The sequence below is a fragment of the Mustela erminea genome, chromosome 11 (assembly GCF_009829155.1).
Source record: "Mustela erminea isolate mMusErm1 chromosome 11, mMusErm1.Pri, whole genome shotgun sequence".
Taxonomy (NCBI): domain Eukaryota; kingdom Metazoa; phylum Chordata; class Mammalia; order Carnivora; family Mustelidae; genus Mustela; species Mustela erminea.
This window is the reverse complement of record NC_045624.1, coordinates 67668680-67688488: the sequence shown is the minus strand read 5'-3', so window position 1 is coordinate 67688488 and position 19809 is coordinate 67668680. Positions and strand designations below refer to the sequence as shown.

Below are 19809 nucleotides of genomic sequence, written 5' to 3'. Positions count from 1 at the left end.
TAATAAAAGGACAAATAACCCAGCTTTAAAAATGGCAAAAGATTTTGAGTAGGTATTTCTCCGAAAAAGACATACAATGGCCAATAAACACATACGAGGTGCTCAACTTCATCAGCCATCAAGGAAATGCAAACCAAAATCACAATGAGATAACCACTTCATCCCCACTAAAATAACAAGTACTGATGAGGGTATGAAGCCAAAACCCTCATACCCAGTTGGTGGGGATGTAAAACCATGTAGTCGCTTTGGAAAATCGCATAGTTCCCAAATACCCCAACAATTCCACCCCTATGTATATATCCAAGAGAAGTGAAAACATATGTTCACACAAAAACTTGTACACAAATGTTCATGGTAGCATTATTCATAACAGGCAAAGAGTGAGGAATGCTAAGGTATGGGGTGATAAACATGTCCTCGGGGTAACAAAAATGTTCTAAAATTGACTGTGGCAATGGTTGCACAAATTTATGAATATACTAGAAACCGCTGAATTATATATGCTTTAAGTGGGTAAATTTTATCTCAATAAACTGTTGTTTAAAAAACTTAGGACTGTCAGATCTGCCTCTTACTAATGAGGGACATTAAGCAAATTACTAACTCTGACTCAATTTTCTCTGTAAAATGGGAATAAAATATCTACCTCAGAGTGCTGTGTGGAGCTAAGTATGCCTAGCACAGGTTCTAAACATAGTAGGTGACCATCAAAATGGTAAAACTCCAAAATCTGAAGTCTTAATTATATTGAAAACTGTCATCTGGGAATCAAATATTTACAAATGATACCTAAAAAATCAGGCACAGTGTGATTTGGAAATATCATAGTTTATACATTTCTCAAAAAGCAATAATTTTCCTCAAATACTTAAAATCCATCCTTCTCTTAGCTCATATATTAAATTTTTGAAAGAAAAGTGATCAAAAATTTAGTAATTTTCTATTATGTTTCTGAAAGTACGAAATTAAGAAAGATTAAGAGCCTCCACTCTTTACTTTTAAATCTTTCAGATAACTAGAAATATTTAATTGGCAAATTACTTGCACATGCCATTAAGTGGTTAGACTGAATTTGTTTTTTACAAATTCTATGGGCTCTTATTCCTTAACCTCCACCACACTATAATCTGAAATCATCAAGGTCTTCACTTATGCAAATTTTAACTTTCTATGTTTTTGTTTCCATACAGAATAACTAAATTAATGCACTTTAATTTCCAAAAGATTCACTTATTGAAGCTGCAAATCAACGAAAACGAGTTTCCCATTCAAATAAAAAAGGTTCATCAAGCTACATTATTTTAAACACTGAACCATCATCTCTCTCATGGATCCTAAAAAATTTCATTAATACAATAAACACAAAAAGGATGTTTATTAAACCTCAAAGTAATCCCTCTCGGAGGCAGAGGGAGACTTGCCGAACAACCTGCACTTCAGCTCGGAACGGCTTCATTGGGGTGCTTTCCTAACGTGCACTAAATCCTCAAAGAAAGTTGTGCTTTCGCTCTAAGGGAAATAATATCCCACCCTGCTGATACAGTTAACAACAGCTCACACGGCCATCGTCTCTTAAGCAAGGAGCAGAAGACAAATTGTTGAACTGGTAAGTTAAATAACATAATGGAGCGAGTGGATGCAGACCCATCTCTACCTCCACGTGCTCCAGGATCAAGGCTGCCATTTCAAACCCTTTTGACAAGTGCCTTTTTATATTAATCACAGTTAAGGGTCTGAAGAGGAAAGAAGTATTGTGGCTACAATTCACACTCGCTCAAAAAGTTCTAGGGGGAAAATGGGTGCCATTAAAAGAGAGTAAGTAAAGAGTAAGTACTTCACACACGCAGCCCCTCTCATTAAAACTGAGTTCCCTGTAAGCCCCTGAAACTTTTTATTATTATTATTCTCAACATACAGGTACAGCGGTGGTAAGTATCTTTCTAAGCACATACGCACTCTGCGCGCACACACGCAGGCAGGCTGGGCCCAAGAGGAGACTGAAGTCATATAAATGCGGTGCCGGAGAGCTAATGAGAGCTAATGTGCACCTCTTCCAATCCAGTACTTAGAAAGGGATGCAACTACTCTGCTGAGGTCATGGGCATCCAAGAAAAAGATCGTCCTTCTCATGGTGTAGAAGGCAAAGTTGTGGTTCTGGAAAAACCAGTCACTTTCCACCCCACTCTGGGCTTCTTTCCATATCCATGAAAGAAAGCCATGAACTACACCAGCCATTGTTCAACTGTGGTGAAAACTGACATTCCCTGGAGAGCTTGTTTAAAACAAATTCCCAAGCCCCACACCCTAAGCTTTTGATTCTGCAGACTTGAGAGGGAGCCAGAAAGTCCACAGTGGTAATGAACACCTCCACACTATTACAACCAAAACCCATGGTCTGCCTTACTGGTAAGAATCCTTCCTATTCTAAAATCTGATGGAGCTATAAATCCTTGGGGTTACCACACTGCTTAACTCATCACAGTATAAACGCTGCTTCACAAAAATTTGGAAAAAAAAAAAAAAAGGTTAAAGCCTGGCAGATACCTAGCACTTGATAGTCATCTTTTATCATATGCAATACACAGTGAAAGGTCAACTGAGATGTTTTTGATACACATGCTAGACAAGGTGTTTTCAACCAGATAAACCAAACCATGAGCAGTCTTTCATAGTATCAAAAGTAGGTGCCGTAAAACAATGTCTGGAGGCATAGAGGAGACTGTGGTCACTCTCCAGGTATGTGTTTGCTTTAATCATCTGTTGTACTAATTACCATTAACTTTCCTCACCACTAGAGAAGACCACAACCAAAAAATTCCAAGTCTTTGAAAATTTTAAGGGAGTACAGAATTCCTAATTCATTCTCTAAATGCAAGCATAATATCTGTATTGTCTAAAAAACCAATTTCCTCAGCCAGTTTCCTTAGACGGATGTGATCAAAAATGATTTTCTTGCAAAAGCATTAACATACATTTAACCCCACTGAAATGCTTCAAGAGCAGATGTACTACAAATGTACACCCACAGTGATCCCATATTAGTATAAAACTGTTTTATTTCAATTAAAATGTCTAACTATCCACCCCCAACACATACCTAAACTGTAATTTTCTCTGAGAATTTCCAATATGTTCTTGATTTTGTTTCCTTTATCAATCTATCAGAGCAAAAACTGCCTTGCAACTGTTGCAAGAAATCAGTCATTAGCAGCAAGATTACAGCAAATTTTCCAATTTGGAAAAACTGTATTTTTATCTCTCCCTCATACTGAAAGAATAATGGTGTAATTTTACTATTTTTAAGTGAGCAGTACAGTTTAAAATAGTACAATTTTCCCAGTGCTCCAAGTTTTAGGATTTACTGCTGGCTTTCCGTTCTCCACACCTTCTACCCAATTCACAAGGCCTCCTCTCCCTCCACCTGACCCACACGTGCGTGCGCACACATCCACGCAAACGGGGGCAGAATCCCCCAGCCAGCCTCTCCACACTGACAGGCTCCTGAAGTACGCTAACCGTCAGGCAGCTGTTAACTAAGGAGGGGCTTCACAGGGTTGTTGTGATTTACTCTCCAACTGACATTCGCCCACCTTCTCAACAGGCCTTTATCCCCCCTCCCTATTTTTAAAACGGAGTGATGAAGTAGCAAAAAGTACAATATTTTAGCCATTTGAGCATGGACGATTCTCAAATTATCCCACCAACTGGAAGTGCTCCCTGATACTACTATCTTTCAAAATTGAAGCCATTATGGTCAATCGTGCAAATCCGTATTTAGCTTTTCGTAAATAGTGGATTTTTGACCCAATGAACTGGAACAGCTTCTGAACAGTCTCTGGGATCTCAGACAAGACACTCAGCACCGAGGCATGCCACAATTCTTATCAATGTGGAAGTTATTTACTTTCAAGACACACACTGTTCTTATCCAATATTCTCATTCTCTACTGGAATGTGTATAAGAAAATGGACTTGAGTCCCAAAATAATATAAACTAAATCTACTGTAGGGCAGTAAGTTTCTTTCAGCAAAATAACACACTATTTTTGTGAAACACCAAAATCAGAACCTCCCCCAAATAATGCTCCTTTCAACCCTTAACCAATTTTTGCTCTCGCTTATCTCTGGAATATTTCATTTTCCAAGTGCCTTTATAAAGATAAAAATAAATGATCTTCCCAGCAAGTTTAAAAAATTACGGCTAAAGTTCTGTCCTCGTCGAATCCACTACATACATTCCTCTAGCCTTTTACATGTATTATAAATTTGGGAGCATACCTTCAAAACTTATTTCCATAATTTTAGCGCTCATCATTTTCTGCAACCTGAGTTAAAATGACTGAAGCAGACTGTTTCCGTGTATTTTGTCATGTCAGCTAGCCTGCCTGTTTCCCAGAGAGTGCCCACTCTACTTTCACAGCAGATGCTCCAGTACAAAATCTAATAGTGAACCAAGAAAGGGCCCCTCCAAACACCACCATCCATGTCAAAGGATTAACTAGAGAAAGGCATCAGAGATCAATCACTTCATTAGTTCTGGAGTTTGTGTTTAGGTCTCAAAGACAAAAGAAAGGTCCTGTTCAAGTAAGTCTGACAAAGTTAAATTGATTTATTTTTCTGCAGGACTTTGCAGAGCTTTAATAAAGTAAAAATTTTAGACTTTAAAAGTGACTGTCTGGTAGGAAAATCTTTTTTTCACATAACATTAACAGAAACAGGAAACACTACTACTTGAAGATACCCAAAACTCACAATATCATTCAACAGCGAAGATTAAAGGACAAGAGGCCACTGCAATTTCTAAAAGAGCAAGACTGGGCTAGTTTTTTTTTGGACTCCAGGTCAACTGACGAACCTGAAGCAGAAAGCCAGTCAAAGCTTCCCAAGCATGGCACTATTTCACAACCAAAGTCTTTAACAGCTAGAAAAGTCTTAAATAAGATGTTTATTCATTCAAACTGTCCCTCTACAAAAAGCACTTATCTTTTGGCAGATCACGACCTCTTTGAGATGTGCTAAAAGCAAATGCTCATTTAGACAGAACATTATTGACATTATTGACAACTGTGGCCATTCTTGGACTCCAGCACTTACCCAGAACCCCAGAGTCAAGAAGTCCTTGTCTTTGGGGAATTCCTGTCTTTAAAGTTCAATTAAAAACCGCAGATCCCTACACACATCACTGCCACATAGACAATGAAACTGGGGGCTACTCTCACGTACTAAGAACGATAACTTTAAAATTGCGTTATAAAACAGTTCATGAAGTTTTGTTCACTGGAATGCAAAAGGTAAGTTAAAGAGAAAAACATGTATTAGCATTATGCAAGTAAGCAAAAATTTCAGATTTCAACCTAAGAAGTACTATGGTATAGTAACATACTCTTGAGTTTTCAGGGGGTCCACCTATGACGTTCACTGGACCAAAGTAAAATTCAGGCTGTCTACTACTATTGGGCTAGGCTGTTCCTGTGGCCTACTGCAGATACAACAACCAAAGAACGAGCAAAGGGCTGGAATCGGTCATGTGAAATTAGTATCATCAAGAGATGGGTCACTGGTGATGGCACACTAAATACATCAGGATTAACAGTTTCGTTACCACCACCACCACCACCACCCTGCCCCCACAACACAAGCTCTTTCTTAAAATTCATAAGGAAAATGCTTTGCTTTCCTGGCATCCTCAAATAAGAAACATGGGAAAATGGAAGTGTTTGGGAAACCACCCTTCGCAATGTGTCTACACCACACATTTAAGCCCTAACCTTCACTTCCTCTGTTCACAGGAGAGTGGTCATCTGCCTGCCTCACAGAGGTACTGGAAAGTCCACAAAATGACCATAGGCACGTCTGCCTCTGGCTGTGCCCCACTCCAATTAATGCAAGAAAATCCATCTTTTCTAGGCATCATTTGGATCTGGTCCCTGTTCTCTGAATAGCCTGCGGGCCTCCCAACTTCCTCTCTTATTAACTAAAAACTCCTGCCCAGGAACCTCCTCCATCGTATTGTGCCCACAGCTCTCAAGGTGTTCATTTCAATCAAGGGCTTCCTCAGCCTGTACGAAGACCATTTTCCCACCCCCTATCACTCCATGAATCCCCCTCCCCGACTTTAGAAATTCTGTTCACATCAAAAGATAAAGCTTCCTTGGTGAGACAATATCAAATGCATTTCAACAAATTACCTGGACAACTGTGCCACCAAGGCAACTTTCTGTGTCTACTGAGAACTCTAATCCGGGTATGTTCTTCCTTACAATTACTTCCTGCTACAGCCGTACAAACTCCTAACTAAATGCAGTTGCTTACTTCTTCATGAAAGTTCTTTACTTCTTCATGGAAAAATTATTAAATCCCTCCCATGTCTGATAAAGATTAAAATTATTCCAGATTAGTCAGCCCCTGTCTTCATTAGGAAGGAAGGGCCGCCCCACAGAGCACAGTCACCCCCTGGAGGAGGCAGGAGCACACGGTAAACAGCAAACCCTTGGCGGTCATCAGGCTGCTACCCGGCCTGTACCACAGCAACCACAACTGTGGGCAAGTTACTTAACCTTCCCAAGGCCATTTCCTTTCAGTAAAATCAGAATTATATAGGTCAGATCTCCCAGATTGGGAGGATTAAGTAATAAATTACATAGAAAGCACTTAGCCCAGAGGCAAGTAGGTAATAAGTGATCGATAAAGATAAAAATGTTAGGTACTTGCCTTCTCTCAAGAGATTATATAAAACTGTCTTTGGAGCAGAACAAGCTCGGTACCTACTATCCGGTCCTTCTTCCTGCCCTTGGACCCCCCTATACCCTCACAGTTTAGTCATATAGGATTCATTCGCTGGCAGGTCCAGAGAGATTACAAGGCCAACCCAGACCTCCATGAGTCTGTTATAGCACCTCCCAAGTGACCTTCACCTCCAGACCCCCATAGCTCCAAGTTCCTGCCATTCACAGGCCACACAGCTCCTGGGTGTTCGCAGACACTCCTCTAGCACTGCTCGTAGGGCCTCTAACCCTCCTAGCACTTAGCTTACATTATAGTCTATCCTGACATCATATAATTTTTGTTTACTTTCTACCTAAAACGTAAATTCCCTGGAGATTTTATAATCTTCAGTCTTACAATATAGTCAGATCTAAAAGATATCCCTATCTTTACTAATTCTTTTGCCCCTACCAATTAAATGGCTTCAAGCACTATTTGCTGATAACTACCAAATGTCTATCTCCCAAATTGCACACTCATATATACCTAAGTGCCTATTTGACAACCTCATTTACATATCTAAGAGGCATGAAACTAACACATCCATAAGTGACCTCCTGTTTTCCTCCCACCCGAGCCTGTAGCCCTTCCCATCTTGGTTGGTGACTCCACTTTGTAACTGGCCAAAGTCTTTGAAATCACTGTTGCCTCCTCTCTCTTCCACAGCCCACATCCAATCCATCAGAGAACCCTGCTGATTTTCTCCTCAAAATACCCCTAAACTCACTCAGGTCCAAGTCACAGGGATCATTCATGTGGATTACTGCAATAGCTGTCTAACTGGTCCCTCTCTCTCTACTCTGTTCCTTCCATGATCTATTCTCAACACAGCAGCCAGAGTGATCCAGTTAAAACATAAATCAGATTATGTAATTCTGCTTTAAAAAAAAAAATCCTGCAACAGTTCCTCAGTTCACTTACCATCAATGTCCAACACCTAATCTGATCTTTATAAAGGGTCTTACTTTATCAGCTTTGTTACTTCTCTGAGCTTCTTTCCTACTAGGCTCTCCCTGACTCTTTTAGTTCACACAGGATCTCCTTGTAGTCCTCAACTGTGCCGAGTGCACTCCAGCCTTCAAACCTAGACAACAGCTATTCCTTCTGTTTAGGACAATCTCTCCCCTTCTTCCACCTGTCCACAGGATCAATTCCCCTACCTCTTTCAAGTCTGTGCTCAAAAGTCACTTTCTCAATAAAGCCAACCAAACCATACTGTGCACAGAGGAGTACACTCTTTGTTTCATAGCTCACTGTAATCACCCCAATATTACCAGAACTTACCCATTCTATTAATTCTTTAATGCCTAGCATTAAAATTATCAACTTGTAGATGTTCCTATTACTAGTCTGGTGAACAGGTTGGAAAACTATGTTCCACTGACCCACCAACTCTTTCTGTACGTAAACGTTTACTGGAAGACCACCAAACCCATTCGTTTACATACTGTCCATGGGAACAGCAAAGTTGACTAGTTATCAGAGACCCTAAGGCCCATGAAGTTCAAAATATTTACTATCTGGTCCTTCATAGAAAAAATGTGCTGCTCCTGATCTAGCAGAGAAGTAATGCTTTAAAAAAGGAAAATCATGTTGATACTCAAAAAACATAATTTTAAAAAGATAAGGTCTTAGGCCTTAAATATCATAAACCAAAGTTCTTATAAACAACTCCTCACATAATGGTGTAGAAATATGTAATTATTATAATATCACTTTATTCATTCTTTCTTTCCTTTGGTTAAATAACTAGACCATCAACAAATATTTCCTCTTTTTCCTTCCTTGCTTGCTTTCCACCATGAGTTACTCTTCTGTATGTCCTTCCTGCCCACTATGTTAATGTGATAGTTAAGTATCAATGATGTTCAAGTTCACAGAATTCTGAAGTTTCTTTCCATTTATTATATTCAATGTGTCAACATAATATATAAATCTATTAAAAGATTCATGAATATTTTTAAAAATCATGCTTACTCTTCAGCTTACATATAAAATACGGCTCTTGTTCCTGCTCTCTTCCTTCTGAGAGGTTTAGCGCTGACTCCTACTGGCAAGAGACCTAGCTACAAAATGGCAGATATACACTAGCATCTTCAGATGACAATCACACAGATATGTATCATCTCTTCTCTCTTTCAAAATTTGTAGTTTCCATCAACTTATGCTTTCTAAATAGCGGTGGAACAGGCAGACTAACATTTATTACTAAATAAGCTTTCATTTAGGGGTGCCTGGATGGCTCAGTCGATTAAGCATCTGACATCAGCTCAAGTTATGACTGACCATGAGGTCAGGAGGTCATGACTCATGACTCATGATGATCCCCGCTCAGTGGGCAGTCTGCTAGTACTTCTTCCCCTGCCCCTTCCCCTGCTGAATTTCTCTCTTTCTCAAATAGATACATAAAATCTTTTTTAAAAAAAAAATAAATAAGCTTTTATTTAACTACTCCAAAAAACCCTTTAGGCAGTCAAAAATTTACGCACATACAGATATACGTAAAAACACACTAAAATATTCAATGCAACAGCATTCAAAATCTCAGCAGGATTTTTGTAAAGACAACTTTTTCTAAAGCTGTTTTGATAATTCCAAAGGCCAGGAATAGCCAAAATAATCTTAGAAAATAAAGTGGGAAGATTCACATGAAATCAAGACTTATTACAAAGCTTTAGTAATTAAGAGAGTATAGCAATGGTGTGGACAGACAATTATAGGACAGGGTGCAGAAAAAGACCCACAGGTGATTATGATCACTGTATCACCACAGGGCAGTAAAAGAGCAATTGTTTCAATAAACTGTGCTGGGAAACTAGGTATCCATGAGGTTTGGGGAAGAATCTTGACCCCCACAACATGCAAAAGTAAACAAACAAAAAACACAAGCACATTCTAGAAAGACTAAAAATCTAAATTTGAAAGGCAAATAAAAAACTTCTGGAAGATAACACAGGAGATTTATCTTTGGGACCTCAATATAAGCAAAGATTTCTCAAATAGAACACAGAAAGCACTATCTGTAAAAGAAAATGTCGATAATTTGTACTACCCAAGTTTCAGAACTTGTGTTCCTTAGGGCCCTACTGAGTGAGTGAAAATGTTAAGTCACGGAATGAAGATATCTGAGATACACAACCCATCAACAGCTTGTTTGTAGAAAAACCAGCACACCACTAAAGAATACACAAATGGCCAGCAAATACTTTTTTTAAGGTTGCACAAGCCATTAGCAGTCAGGGAATGCAAATTAAAGCCACATAATGAGCTATCACTGAAATAAAAGTGACTGGTAATACCAAGTGTTAGCAAAGGCACAGGATAACGACAACTCTCACACACTGAAAGTGTGAATGCACTGGTACAAGCACTCTGGAAAACTGTCTGGCAGTATCTACTGAAGCTAAACACACACCTTTTCTAAGACCCAACAGTTCTACTCCTAGAAATGGCCCCACACCCTCAACCCAAAAGACAGATGAAACAGCATCCAAAGCACATTATTTGCAGCTACTGAAGCTGGACATGTGCAAATGTCTACCAGTGGTGAGATGAATAAACAAATTAGGATAAAGTCATGCAAAGGAATAGTATACAACAAAGAAAAAGAACAAGGGGAAAAACAAATACAACAAAGACATGGCTGACTCTCACAAATGAAATTTGACCAAAAGTCAGAGCGAGATGGAATGTTCTGTATCTCTTCATTTTTATCAAGTTTAAAAACAAGCAAACCCAGTGGATGGTGACAGATGTTAGCTGTTGTTAGCGGTTAGCACTGAGCCTGGGGGACGATAACTGGAAAGGGGCCCGGGGAGCACCAGCACTATTCTCCTTCTGATCCGGATGGTGATAAAACAAGTACAGACACTGTGCAAAAGTTCATCAAGACGTACACTTAGGATGTGTGCATTCTTCTGTAGGCATGCTATGTTTCTGTGAGAACTTAGGATATGTGCATTCTTCTGTATGTATACTATGTTTATGTGAGAAGCATACTTTAAAAAATTAAAAGCAAAAATTCACTATCACATGTAAAATAGGCTAAAAACACAAATAAAAACAGAACAAAGTGTTTTTGCAAATTGTTAACTAGAATTTTCTTCTTAGGCCGACACCCTGGTACACATCTGTTGACATCTCAAAACGCACTTACAAATATCAAGTATCAAAACAAGAAAACATGGTGAGAACAAAACACTAAAGATACAGTTTTCCTCAGAGGAAACAAGTGAACATAACAAACTCGATATCAAAGGAATGAAACTGGCCTAATCAAGATCTTTTCAATGCAGCAAACACAGAAGTATCTAGACATGAAAACATGACAAACATAAACAAGGCCTCAGAGGAAACAGGGCAAGCCTTCACTGAAAGGTAACACTGGAATATCCGCCCCTCACGCCACCTGAGTTTTGTTCGGTGTGTACCAGAATCAGCACTAGCGGGAGCAGGAGTACGGCGGCTTGTAGCTAACACTGCTGCTTAAGGAGCTTCGTCCAGCCCTGCTCCAAACAAGCCCTCATGTGAAAATCCATGACAAGTGCAGATCAAGAAGGTAAAAGCTCTCCTCTGGACAGGATGCAAGGCCAGGAGGTATGGGGAAGCGAGGCCACTCTCCTCCCTCAGCCCTGCAGCCCACGGGAAGACCCCAGATCAATCTGTGTCCCATGAAACAATGCTCTCCTCGTGACCACAGCCAACGGAGACAATCTGGGAGGTAAGAAAGGAGAACTTTTTCTCTTATCTCTTCATGCTTACCCCTCCCAAAGAGGCACACCCAGGCAACCTTCTGAAACATGAAAGGGTCATTCTTGGGTGAAGGGTTTACAAGGAGCTAAGGACGTAAGTGGAGGTAGGAGTGTCACTAGGTACATCTCCAACGCCTCACAGAGACAGGCTGCCAGGTCACAGATCGGGATGCTCTGAATTCTGCAGGCTTATGAGACCAAGTCAGTCCCCTTTTCTCCCAAACTCCATTTTTTAAAAAAGTTTCTCCAACCCCATTATATGTTTCCTGTAAAACATACTTGTTACTAGCTTCTTCTAAAGATACCTGCTGCTGAAACACTCCTTAGGCTGCCATATCTCCCCTGTGATTTTGTTTACTGGGTAAAAGCCTCCTAAACACAGCACCCACTTCTCTTGGAGGACCCTACCTTATGAAAAACGTTAAAAAGTCAGCTATTAATTTGTAATTTGATGGTGATTTGGGTTCTTGTTTGTAGTGTATATCAGTTTCAGCTTAATCCCAAATAGGGAGGAATAGCTCAGAAAAGCCCAGGCTACTTTGTGTGACCCCCCACCCCCAGGTGAGGACCCCATCAGCGCAACATAAATGCATACAGGACATATGCTGTTTCTGTTTTGTCGACAGACAGGCACGTTCTGGAACGAACTGCCTGTGGAGGGCAGGACACTGGGAGAGGAGATGTGCATTTCTCCTACAAGTTATACGCAACTGATGTTGTCATTAGAATTTTAGCTCCTTAGAAACCGTGATTTCTCATTTCAATGTCCTATGCCTTCAGAGATGAGATGGTGTTAACACAGAACAGATGGTAAGCAAATGACTAGCTACCCGGCCCGTGGTTAAACAGCAAATTGGAAGTGCAGGGCTTCCCAAAACACACACATGAAAAACAAAAACAAAAACAAAAGGAAAAGAAAAAGAAAAAGAAAAAGAAAAAAAAAGAGGAGGAGGAGGAGAAGAAGAAAAGAAAGAAATCCTCCTTTGCTCTCTCAAGTTTTTTCTTTTAGTAATATTTTTATAGAGGCCTCTGTTCTTTGTTCTCCAGACAGCACCTCTATATGCAGTGTACCCTGTAATCCTCACATGGCTCTGTGACTCAGATTGTTACTACCATGATTCTGCAGATGAGGAAAATAAGGCTCAGAAGGCTGAAACGATCTGCCCATCAACAGAGCACTAGTAAGCACCAGAGAATGCTCCTGCTACTGCGCCGGCTGTACCTCACAGATGACCCCCCCACACACACCCCTGCCTCTTCCCCTGCTCCTTCCTTCTGCTCACACCAACAGCCCCTCCCTCCCCACAGGGGGACAATCTCCTGATTCTTTTCTCCACCAGGTCAGTCTACGGCTGGTGCCACCCATACCTGTTACTGCTTCACACTCAGACGTAAGGAGAACACGTGCAGGCCATTTCTCAGGGCCCCAGTCTACACCCCGGTGCCCCCGCACCCCCGCACCCCCGCCTCCACATGTGCTCCAGGAAGGAGGAGAGCTTGAGTGCATGACACTGCCCAACTCACTCAGATGTGCGGCCCCCGGTCCTCTGTAAACCCCCAGGAAACGCTGTCCTAATGTATTCATCAAACTGGCTTCTACTGCGTCAATGAAGGCCACCATGAGCCAGCTGCTCATCTGTTACCCCACAGTTTCAATGGGGACATGTTTTTATTGGTGTTCCACTGAAAAGCTGTGGTTACAGTGACACTAAGACAAACTGGGTTGATGGGAAAGGAAAAAACTGAAGTTATTCCTGGGATGTTTAAATATGAAATAATCCTCAAGGAGTATTCACGGAAAGCATCTGAGCTTCTAGACTATACAAAACAAAACCAGGCACATGTCCATGTTTTGCCTCAGTTGATCAAGCCTTAAATAACTGCCATGTCCAATGAATGTGGATGAATGGCTGCAGAAGGGGGAAGGCTTCTAGAATAAGTCTATTATACTGCCTTACCTGTACTTTAGGCAGCTATTGTCTTCATTTCTGAGAAGGCAAATGAAGACCTGAGAGGATGATTAACTTGCTCAAGCACAACAGAGCCAAGAGGTAGAAGGAGCTAAGTGTCTCCAATTTCCAAACTATTCCAGAATAGATGGTACGCTGATACGGTCTGTATTTTCCTCCCATCTGTACATTTCTCACCATCCGTCAAGTAAGAAAAGCCCAAGAAGTCTAAATGAATTGGAAACTATGAATAAAGACATTTGAAATGGGCACCTTAGCCACCTCCCCTGCATCAACAATGTTTAAGTCCAAAACGTCTCCACTGCTTTACACGGGCAGTGCTATCTACAGCAGGTTCATGTGCACAAAGAGCACCCACTGGATACCACACAGACCAAGGAAACTGTGGTACTTTCCAGCCAATCTATATCTTCAGCATAAAAAAGTTTATTTGTACACTTTTTTTCATACGTCAGGAAGCAGTTTATTTTTAATAAAGAACCTACTCCTGGCCCGCTGCTTCCTTTCTCCTAATACTTAATGGACTTCTGGGTTTTCTGCAGCTTTGCAGCTACTCCCTGTGAGACGGGTTCTGGCTTTTCACAATAAAGAAGGCGGAAGCACAGCAAGCACAATGACCCAGGCAAGGGGGCACACAGGGCTTGGAAGACCGAGGTTCTTCTGGCGCTGCCCTGAGCTCCTATCCTGGGCAGAGCCCTGGCACTCAAGCTACTCCGTGGGAACCAGGTAAGGACCGTAAGTGCTGGGGGCGCAGGTACCTTCTGTTCTTGGGCAGTGGATGACGTCTTCCTCCTATCCGTGGGACGCACCACTGACTCTGAAGGGAATGAAAGGAAGTCCTGCCTAGCTCCCATGGTCTATGGCTCTGAAAAAGTCACGCACAACCTCCCTCACTTTAAAACTAAACCAGAGTTTCAAAACTAAGCCAGAGATCTGGTTTTTTTTCAAACAGAAAGATATCTGGAGCTCAAAACACAGAACAATCTTTGTTAAAAGGGATATGCTTAACTTCTGCAAAGCTTCTCCCTACACTTCATTCCTGGGGATGAAAACAAACACACACACACAGAAACAAACAAACAAATGGCTGACACAAGTCTGTACTCACTTAGGTGCACACACACTCATGCCCTTACCAAAAGTCACTTCTCCTTTGCCAGCTTTGTCAAACAGCTGAAAGGCCACCATGAACAAAGCATCCGGGGCACAAAGGACAGATTCAAATGCTACGAACTCTTGAAAGGATATTAATCTGCAACATAAAACAAGCACAGAGCATAAAATCAGTAGCTTGTGGCAAATAAAAGCATACACAAATAGACACTTAGGAAAAAAATTAAACATCACTGTCAAAAAACTACATTCAAACCTAATACCATTGATTAACACTCAGCATTTCCCTTCACATACAGTGGACTGAAACAGCAATGTAGAGGACCTTAAGAAAGGACATGACAGGTTTGAATTATAATTTCAAATGTAACTGTTTTAGCCAAAATGGCATTTTTGTTTCAGGCATATTGCTGGATTCTAGAATTAAAGAGGAGATATTTTAGATTAGAATGTGATTGTGTAGCAGCAAAACAGAGCAGCTTTGTCACTCATTTACACCTTTATACACCATGTAAAAAGGGCTCACAGAGACCCATCCATTGCTTATATCCACCGACCGCATGTGGATTCAGCCGGCCGCACAGCACTGGTAGGGGCAGTAGAATACAAACAGACATGAAATGGGACGCCAAGGACGTTTCGGTCCCATTAGGCAGATGACACTAGTCTAAAACTAGAGATAGTACACAAAGTTAAGACAGGGACCAACACGATGAAAACAGAATTCTGGGAGGAAATCAAAGAAAACTTTGCAGCAGAAATGGAATGCGAGCTGGGTCTTGAAAAACACGTGAGGTTCAGGTACGTAGTAATGGACACAGAAGGGCGGGAACTCTGGTCAGGGGACCCTAGCAGAAAGGCAGGTGCGAGAAAGCTAGGGCGTGGACAAGGGAAAACAGTGAGGAACTGATTTTGTCTGGGCAGCAGAGCACATAAAAGAAAAACACTGTGAAATGCGATTAGAAGTAGAAGACCAGAGATGGGCATGAAAACAAAAAAAGGGCCTCTTTTTTCTTCTCTAGGAAGCAAGAAGTGATTGACAGCTTCTGGGCAAGGTCATGACATGATCAAATCTGGCCGTCAGGAACAATACAGCAGGCCACAGATGCTTTGACTTCCAAGGAGGAAACACATCCACAAAAGCTTTCCCAGAAATGTTCTGTGCCACTGTTCTGTATTTTAAATGTCCAAATATTTCAATAATACCCTGAAATAGTCCAAGTCTCTGGAGGATAGAGAGGGAGGAAGAAAACAGGAGTGTTTTCCTATGTTTCTCAAAACACTTAATTACTTCTAAGCATCTCATAGAGAGAACACATTTTTATACAAAGTGTTACAAAGTTAAGTGTTTTCCAGAAAGTCACCTGATCATAATAAAGTCACAAAGGAAGGAAAATCCCATCGTGTGTTCAATAGACGATTTCTGTCATTCACCATCCAAAACACATCCTTCCAAATGCAAGGGAATATTCAGGACCAGGAACAGCATGTGTTACATAAATATGCCTGCCCAAGAGCATCTTCTCTACCACTCAGTGTGTCTCAGTGAGAGTCTACATGCAAGCAAGACCTGGGTAGACAGGGATGGGAAAAGAAGCAAAGCGGAGTCAAACATTCTCAGGGGTCCTTGACGAGCTTATTGCCTGTTGGGGGAGCACAAGGTAGTCACGTGCATATATGCCCACCAGAATGCACGAGTTGAGGGTCATAAGTTACAGAAGACAAAGTGTTACGGGGACACAACAGGAGTGATTTATTCTGCCTACAAACCTAGGGAATGCTTCATGGAGATGTGGCATTTAAAGAAGAAATTTTAGGGGCACCTGGGTGGCTCAGTTGGTTAAGTGACTGCCTTCGGCTCAGGTCACGATCCTGGAGTTCCGGGATCCAGTCCCGCATCGGGATCCCTGCTTGGCGGGGAGTCTGCTTCTCTCTCTGACCCTCCCTCTTTTTATGCTCTCTCTCTCATTCTCTCTCTCAAATAAATAAATAAAATCTTTAAAAAAAAAATTTTGAAATTGAGAAGATCTTAAAGATCATCTACTTCCATCTCTTCATATTGCTTTTTTTTTTTTTTTAAGGTTTTATTTATCTGACAGAGAGAGAGCATGCACGCACAAGCAGGGGGAACAGCAGAGGGAGAGGGAGAAACAGACTCCCTGCCCCAGGACTCCAGGATCATGACCTGAGCAGAAGGCAGACACTTAAATGACTGAGCCACCCAGGCACCCCCTCATTTTACTTCTGAGAAAACTAGAAGTCAACGACTTCTATGAAGGGGAAGCAACTGATTCTGGCATTCTGGCCGAAAAACCAGGTGTCCTCGTTTCCATCTGACTGAGACCCAATTCCAGCTGGGATGGGAAGATGGCGAGAAGAGTGAAGGGCATAGAGAAGACGTTCCACACTGAGGAAAGAACAGAGGAAAACACAGAGCTGACAACATATGGGATATGCTGTGCTTAAGGAAGGATGCAGGAGTTGCCAACCCCATGTCTAACAGGCTGTGAAGGGTGAACAATGACTTGAGCTATAATAATGCCACCTGTGGAACACCTTAAAGGCTCAAGTTACTAAATCCTGTCATCTTTGCAAGCAGTGAGGTCACTGAAAGTTGGGGTGGGGGGGCACTAATAAATATCAGGTTCAGATCTTTGTCTTAGAAAAGGATTGGGTAGGACGCCTGGGTGGCTCAGTCGGTTAAGCTGCTGCCTTCGGCTTGGGTCATGATCCTACGGTCCTGGGATCAAGTACTGAATCGGGCTCCTTGCTTGGTGGGGAGCCTTCTTCTCTCTCTGCCTCTGCCTGCCACTCTGCCTGCTTGTGCGCACGCGCTCTCTCTTTCTCTCTCTCTGTCAAATAAATAAATAAAATCTTTTAAAAAAAAAAAAAGAAAGAAAGAAAAAGAATTGGGGTGGAATATGAATTTAAAAGAGTCAAGATGAGATGGGAGATAGATAGTGTGAGAGCAAGAGACAACAAGGGTCTCAGCCAGAGCTATCACACCAGGATTGAAAAGAGAGGAAAGGCTAGAGAAATACAGTTGAGGCAGGAATGTCAGAACTCGGTAGAGATGGATGTCAGAGAGTGAGGGCCAGGAAAAGGGTCTCACTACAACCAAAACATCCAACCTGGCTAACTAAGCAGGAAGCTATGACCAACAAAGATAGAGTAAGAGAAAAAAAGAAGAGAGAACGGCCTTGCAAGACAATAAGACCAATTCTGACTATTCCATTTGAGGTACTGGTGGGACACTGAATATCGTGATCAGCAGGAAACCAAAAGCACCAGTGTGGAACTCGGGAGAGGGGCTGACAGGAGTTGAACTGCATCCTCCCCCAAAAATTTCATGCTTAAGTCGTAAACCCCAGTACTTCAGAATATGACCACTGCCTGGAAACAGGGTTGTTGTAATGTAATTAGTGAAGAGGAGCTCCAACCCAAATAGGGTGTGCACCTAATCCAGTATGACTAGAGTCCTAAAAAGTGCATGCTTGGACGCAGACATGCACACAGGAAGAATATCTGTGAAGATAAAGGCAGAGATCAGATGCTTCTATAAACAAAGGAATGCCAGAGATTTCCAGCAAACCAGCAGAAGCTTGGGGACAGGCATGGAACAGATCTTCCCTCCCAGCCCTCAGAAGAAAGCAACCTCGCTGACACCCTTGATCCCACCCTCCACAACGGTGAGACAATAAATTTACTTATTTTTAAAGTCTTCCAAGTTGGGGGAACTTTGTTATAGCAGCCCTAGCAAACTCATACAAAGGCTAAGACAGGAAACAGATCTGGGAGTTTTGAAACAAAGACACCTTAAAGCTGTGAATGAGACTGCCCGAGGCTGCTCAGTCCAGGGCTCACACTCCGCTCTCCACACTACTGAAGCAGGAGAGAGGGAACACGTCTCTGACTCTCCTTCTTCTCGCCACTGCTCCTACTCCCAGGACTCCTCTGAGCAGGTACCAACAACCATACAGCCACACAACTGCTTGCTGGCAATTTGTCAGGGCACAAAATTTGTGCCTATTTGCTCAATTATCCCCGCACAGACGTGTGGTTAATTAAAAGCGAATTGCACAGTGTATTATTCAGAAAAGAGGCATTTTTAAAAATTTTAATGATTGGAATAAAGACTTAAATACAATAAAAAGAGTATCTTACATCTCTCAAAATGGTATGAGAAACCTATCTTATATGCATGAACAAATCCTCATCTGGCAATGTCACTGTGGTTTCTGGCCATTTGGCCAATGAATACTCTGGTATTTTAGGCATGTTACAGATACCAAAAAGGTATGTAATTTGGTAATCCTGTTAGATACAAGTATTATACATCTATGTAGGAGGTAGACAGATGAACCATGAAATCATAATGTCTTACTGTTCAGCAAGATCACTAAGGATTTTCAAGGTAATCTGACTAGAGGGCTAACAGAATAATTACACAGTACTATATTCCTTTACAGCATGCTATCTACACACACACACACAGACGTATATATATACTTTCACATAAACAGTATTTCAGTCTTGCTTTATAGATTTAATGGGTATTAAAGTAAATTACAACAAAAAATACAAGCTTAATCAAGTTCAGACCTGGCTGGTGAGCTCACTTGGTTCCGTTTCCACCCAAAACTTCTCTGACAATGTCCGATGCCCTCTAAAATAAATCCCACAACTCTGGTCGGACTCCGTGATCGCTACCTGCGGAACAGTGTTCGCGTGCACCCACCCGCAGCGATGAAGAGCAGGACACGGGTAAGTGAAGAGAAGCAAACCCAGCAGTCCCATTTTCAAAGGCCTTCAACCACTCGGATGAGTGAAAAGTAGGTTTCTAACTACTGTTCTTGGTTCCAATGTCACCAGAGATTTTTTTAAGGAAGTCGTTTTTGTGTTTCAAACCACCTGAGCCATTATTCTCCTCGTTCTAAAGCCACCTGGAACAGCAGCAATGTTACAACCCCACGAGAGCCGCATAAAGTGGCCTAAACACCACATCCTATACTCAAATACTAAGGCAAGCAGAAAAGGGATTCCAAGTGGACTGTATGTGCACACTGGGCTCAGGACTGCGTACGATTATGTAACTCTTACATACACAGTAGGATACGAGAAGGACACACACCAAACGATGCCAGCGTTTCCTTATACTGGCACCCCCTTAGGTCTCCTCCCATATTTGCAAGCCAAGAGATGCTTAG

General features: G+C 41.6%; 1 protein-coding gene across 5 annotated transcripts in view; it reads right to left on the bottom strand.

The window, feature by feature from the left end:
• The window catches only part of SLC25A13 (solute carrier family 25 member 13), a 181831-nt gene that overhangs the window by 98908 nt on the left and 63114 nt on the right, over positions 1-19809 (bottom strand). For 4 of the 5 annotated variants that reach the window (XM_032304864.1, XM_032304867.1, XM_032304865.1 and 1 more), the window contains one exon: positions 14626-14741. The exons of the other annotated variant lie outside the window; for it this stretch is intronic. In XM_032304864.1, coding sequence (XP_032160755.1) covers positions 14626-14741 — 116 coding nt within the window. The remainder of the gene's footprint in view (positions 1-14625; positions 14742-19809) is intronic. 5 annotated transcript variants of the gene reach the window in all.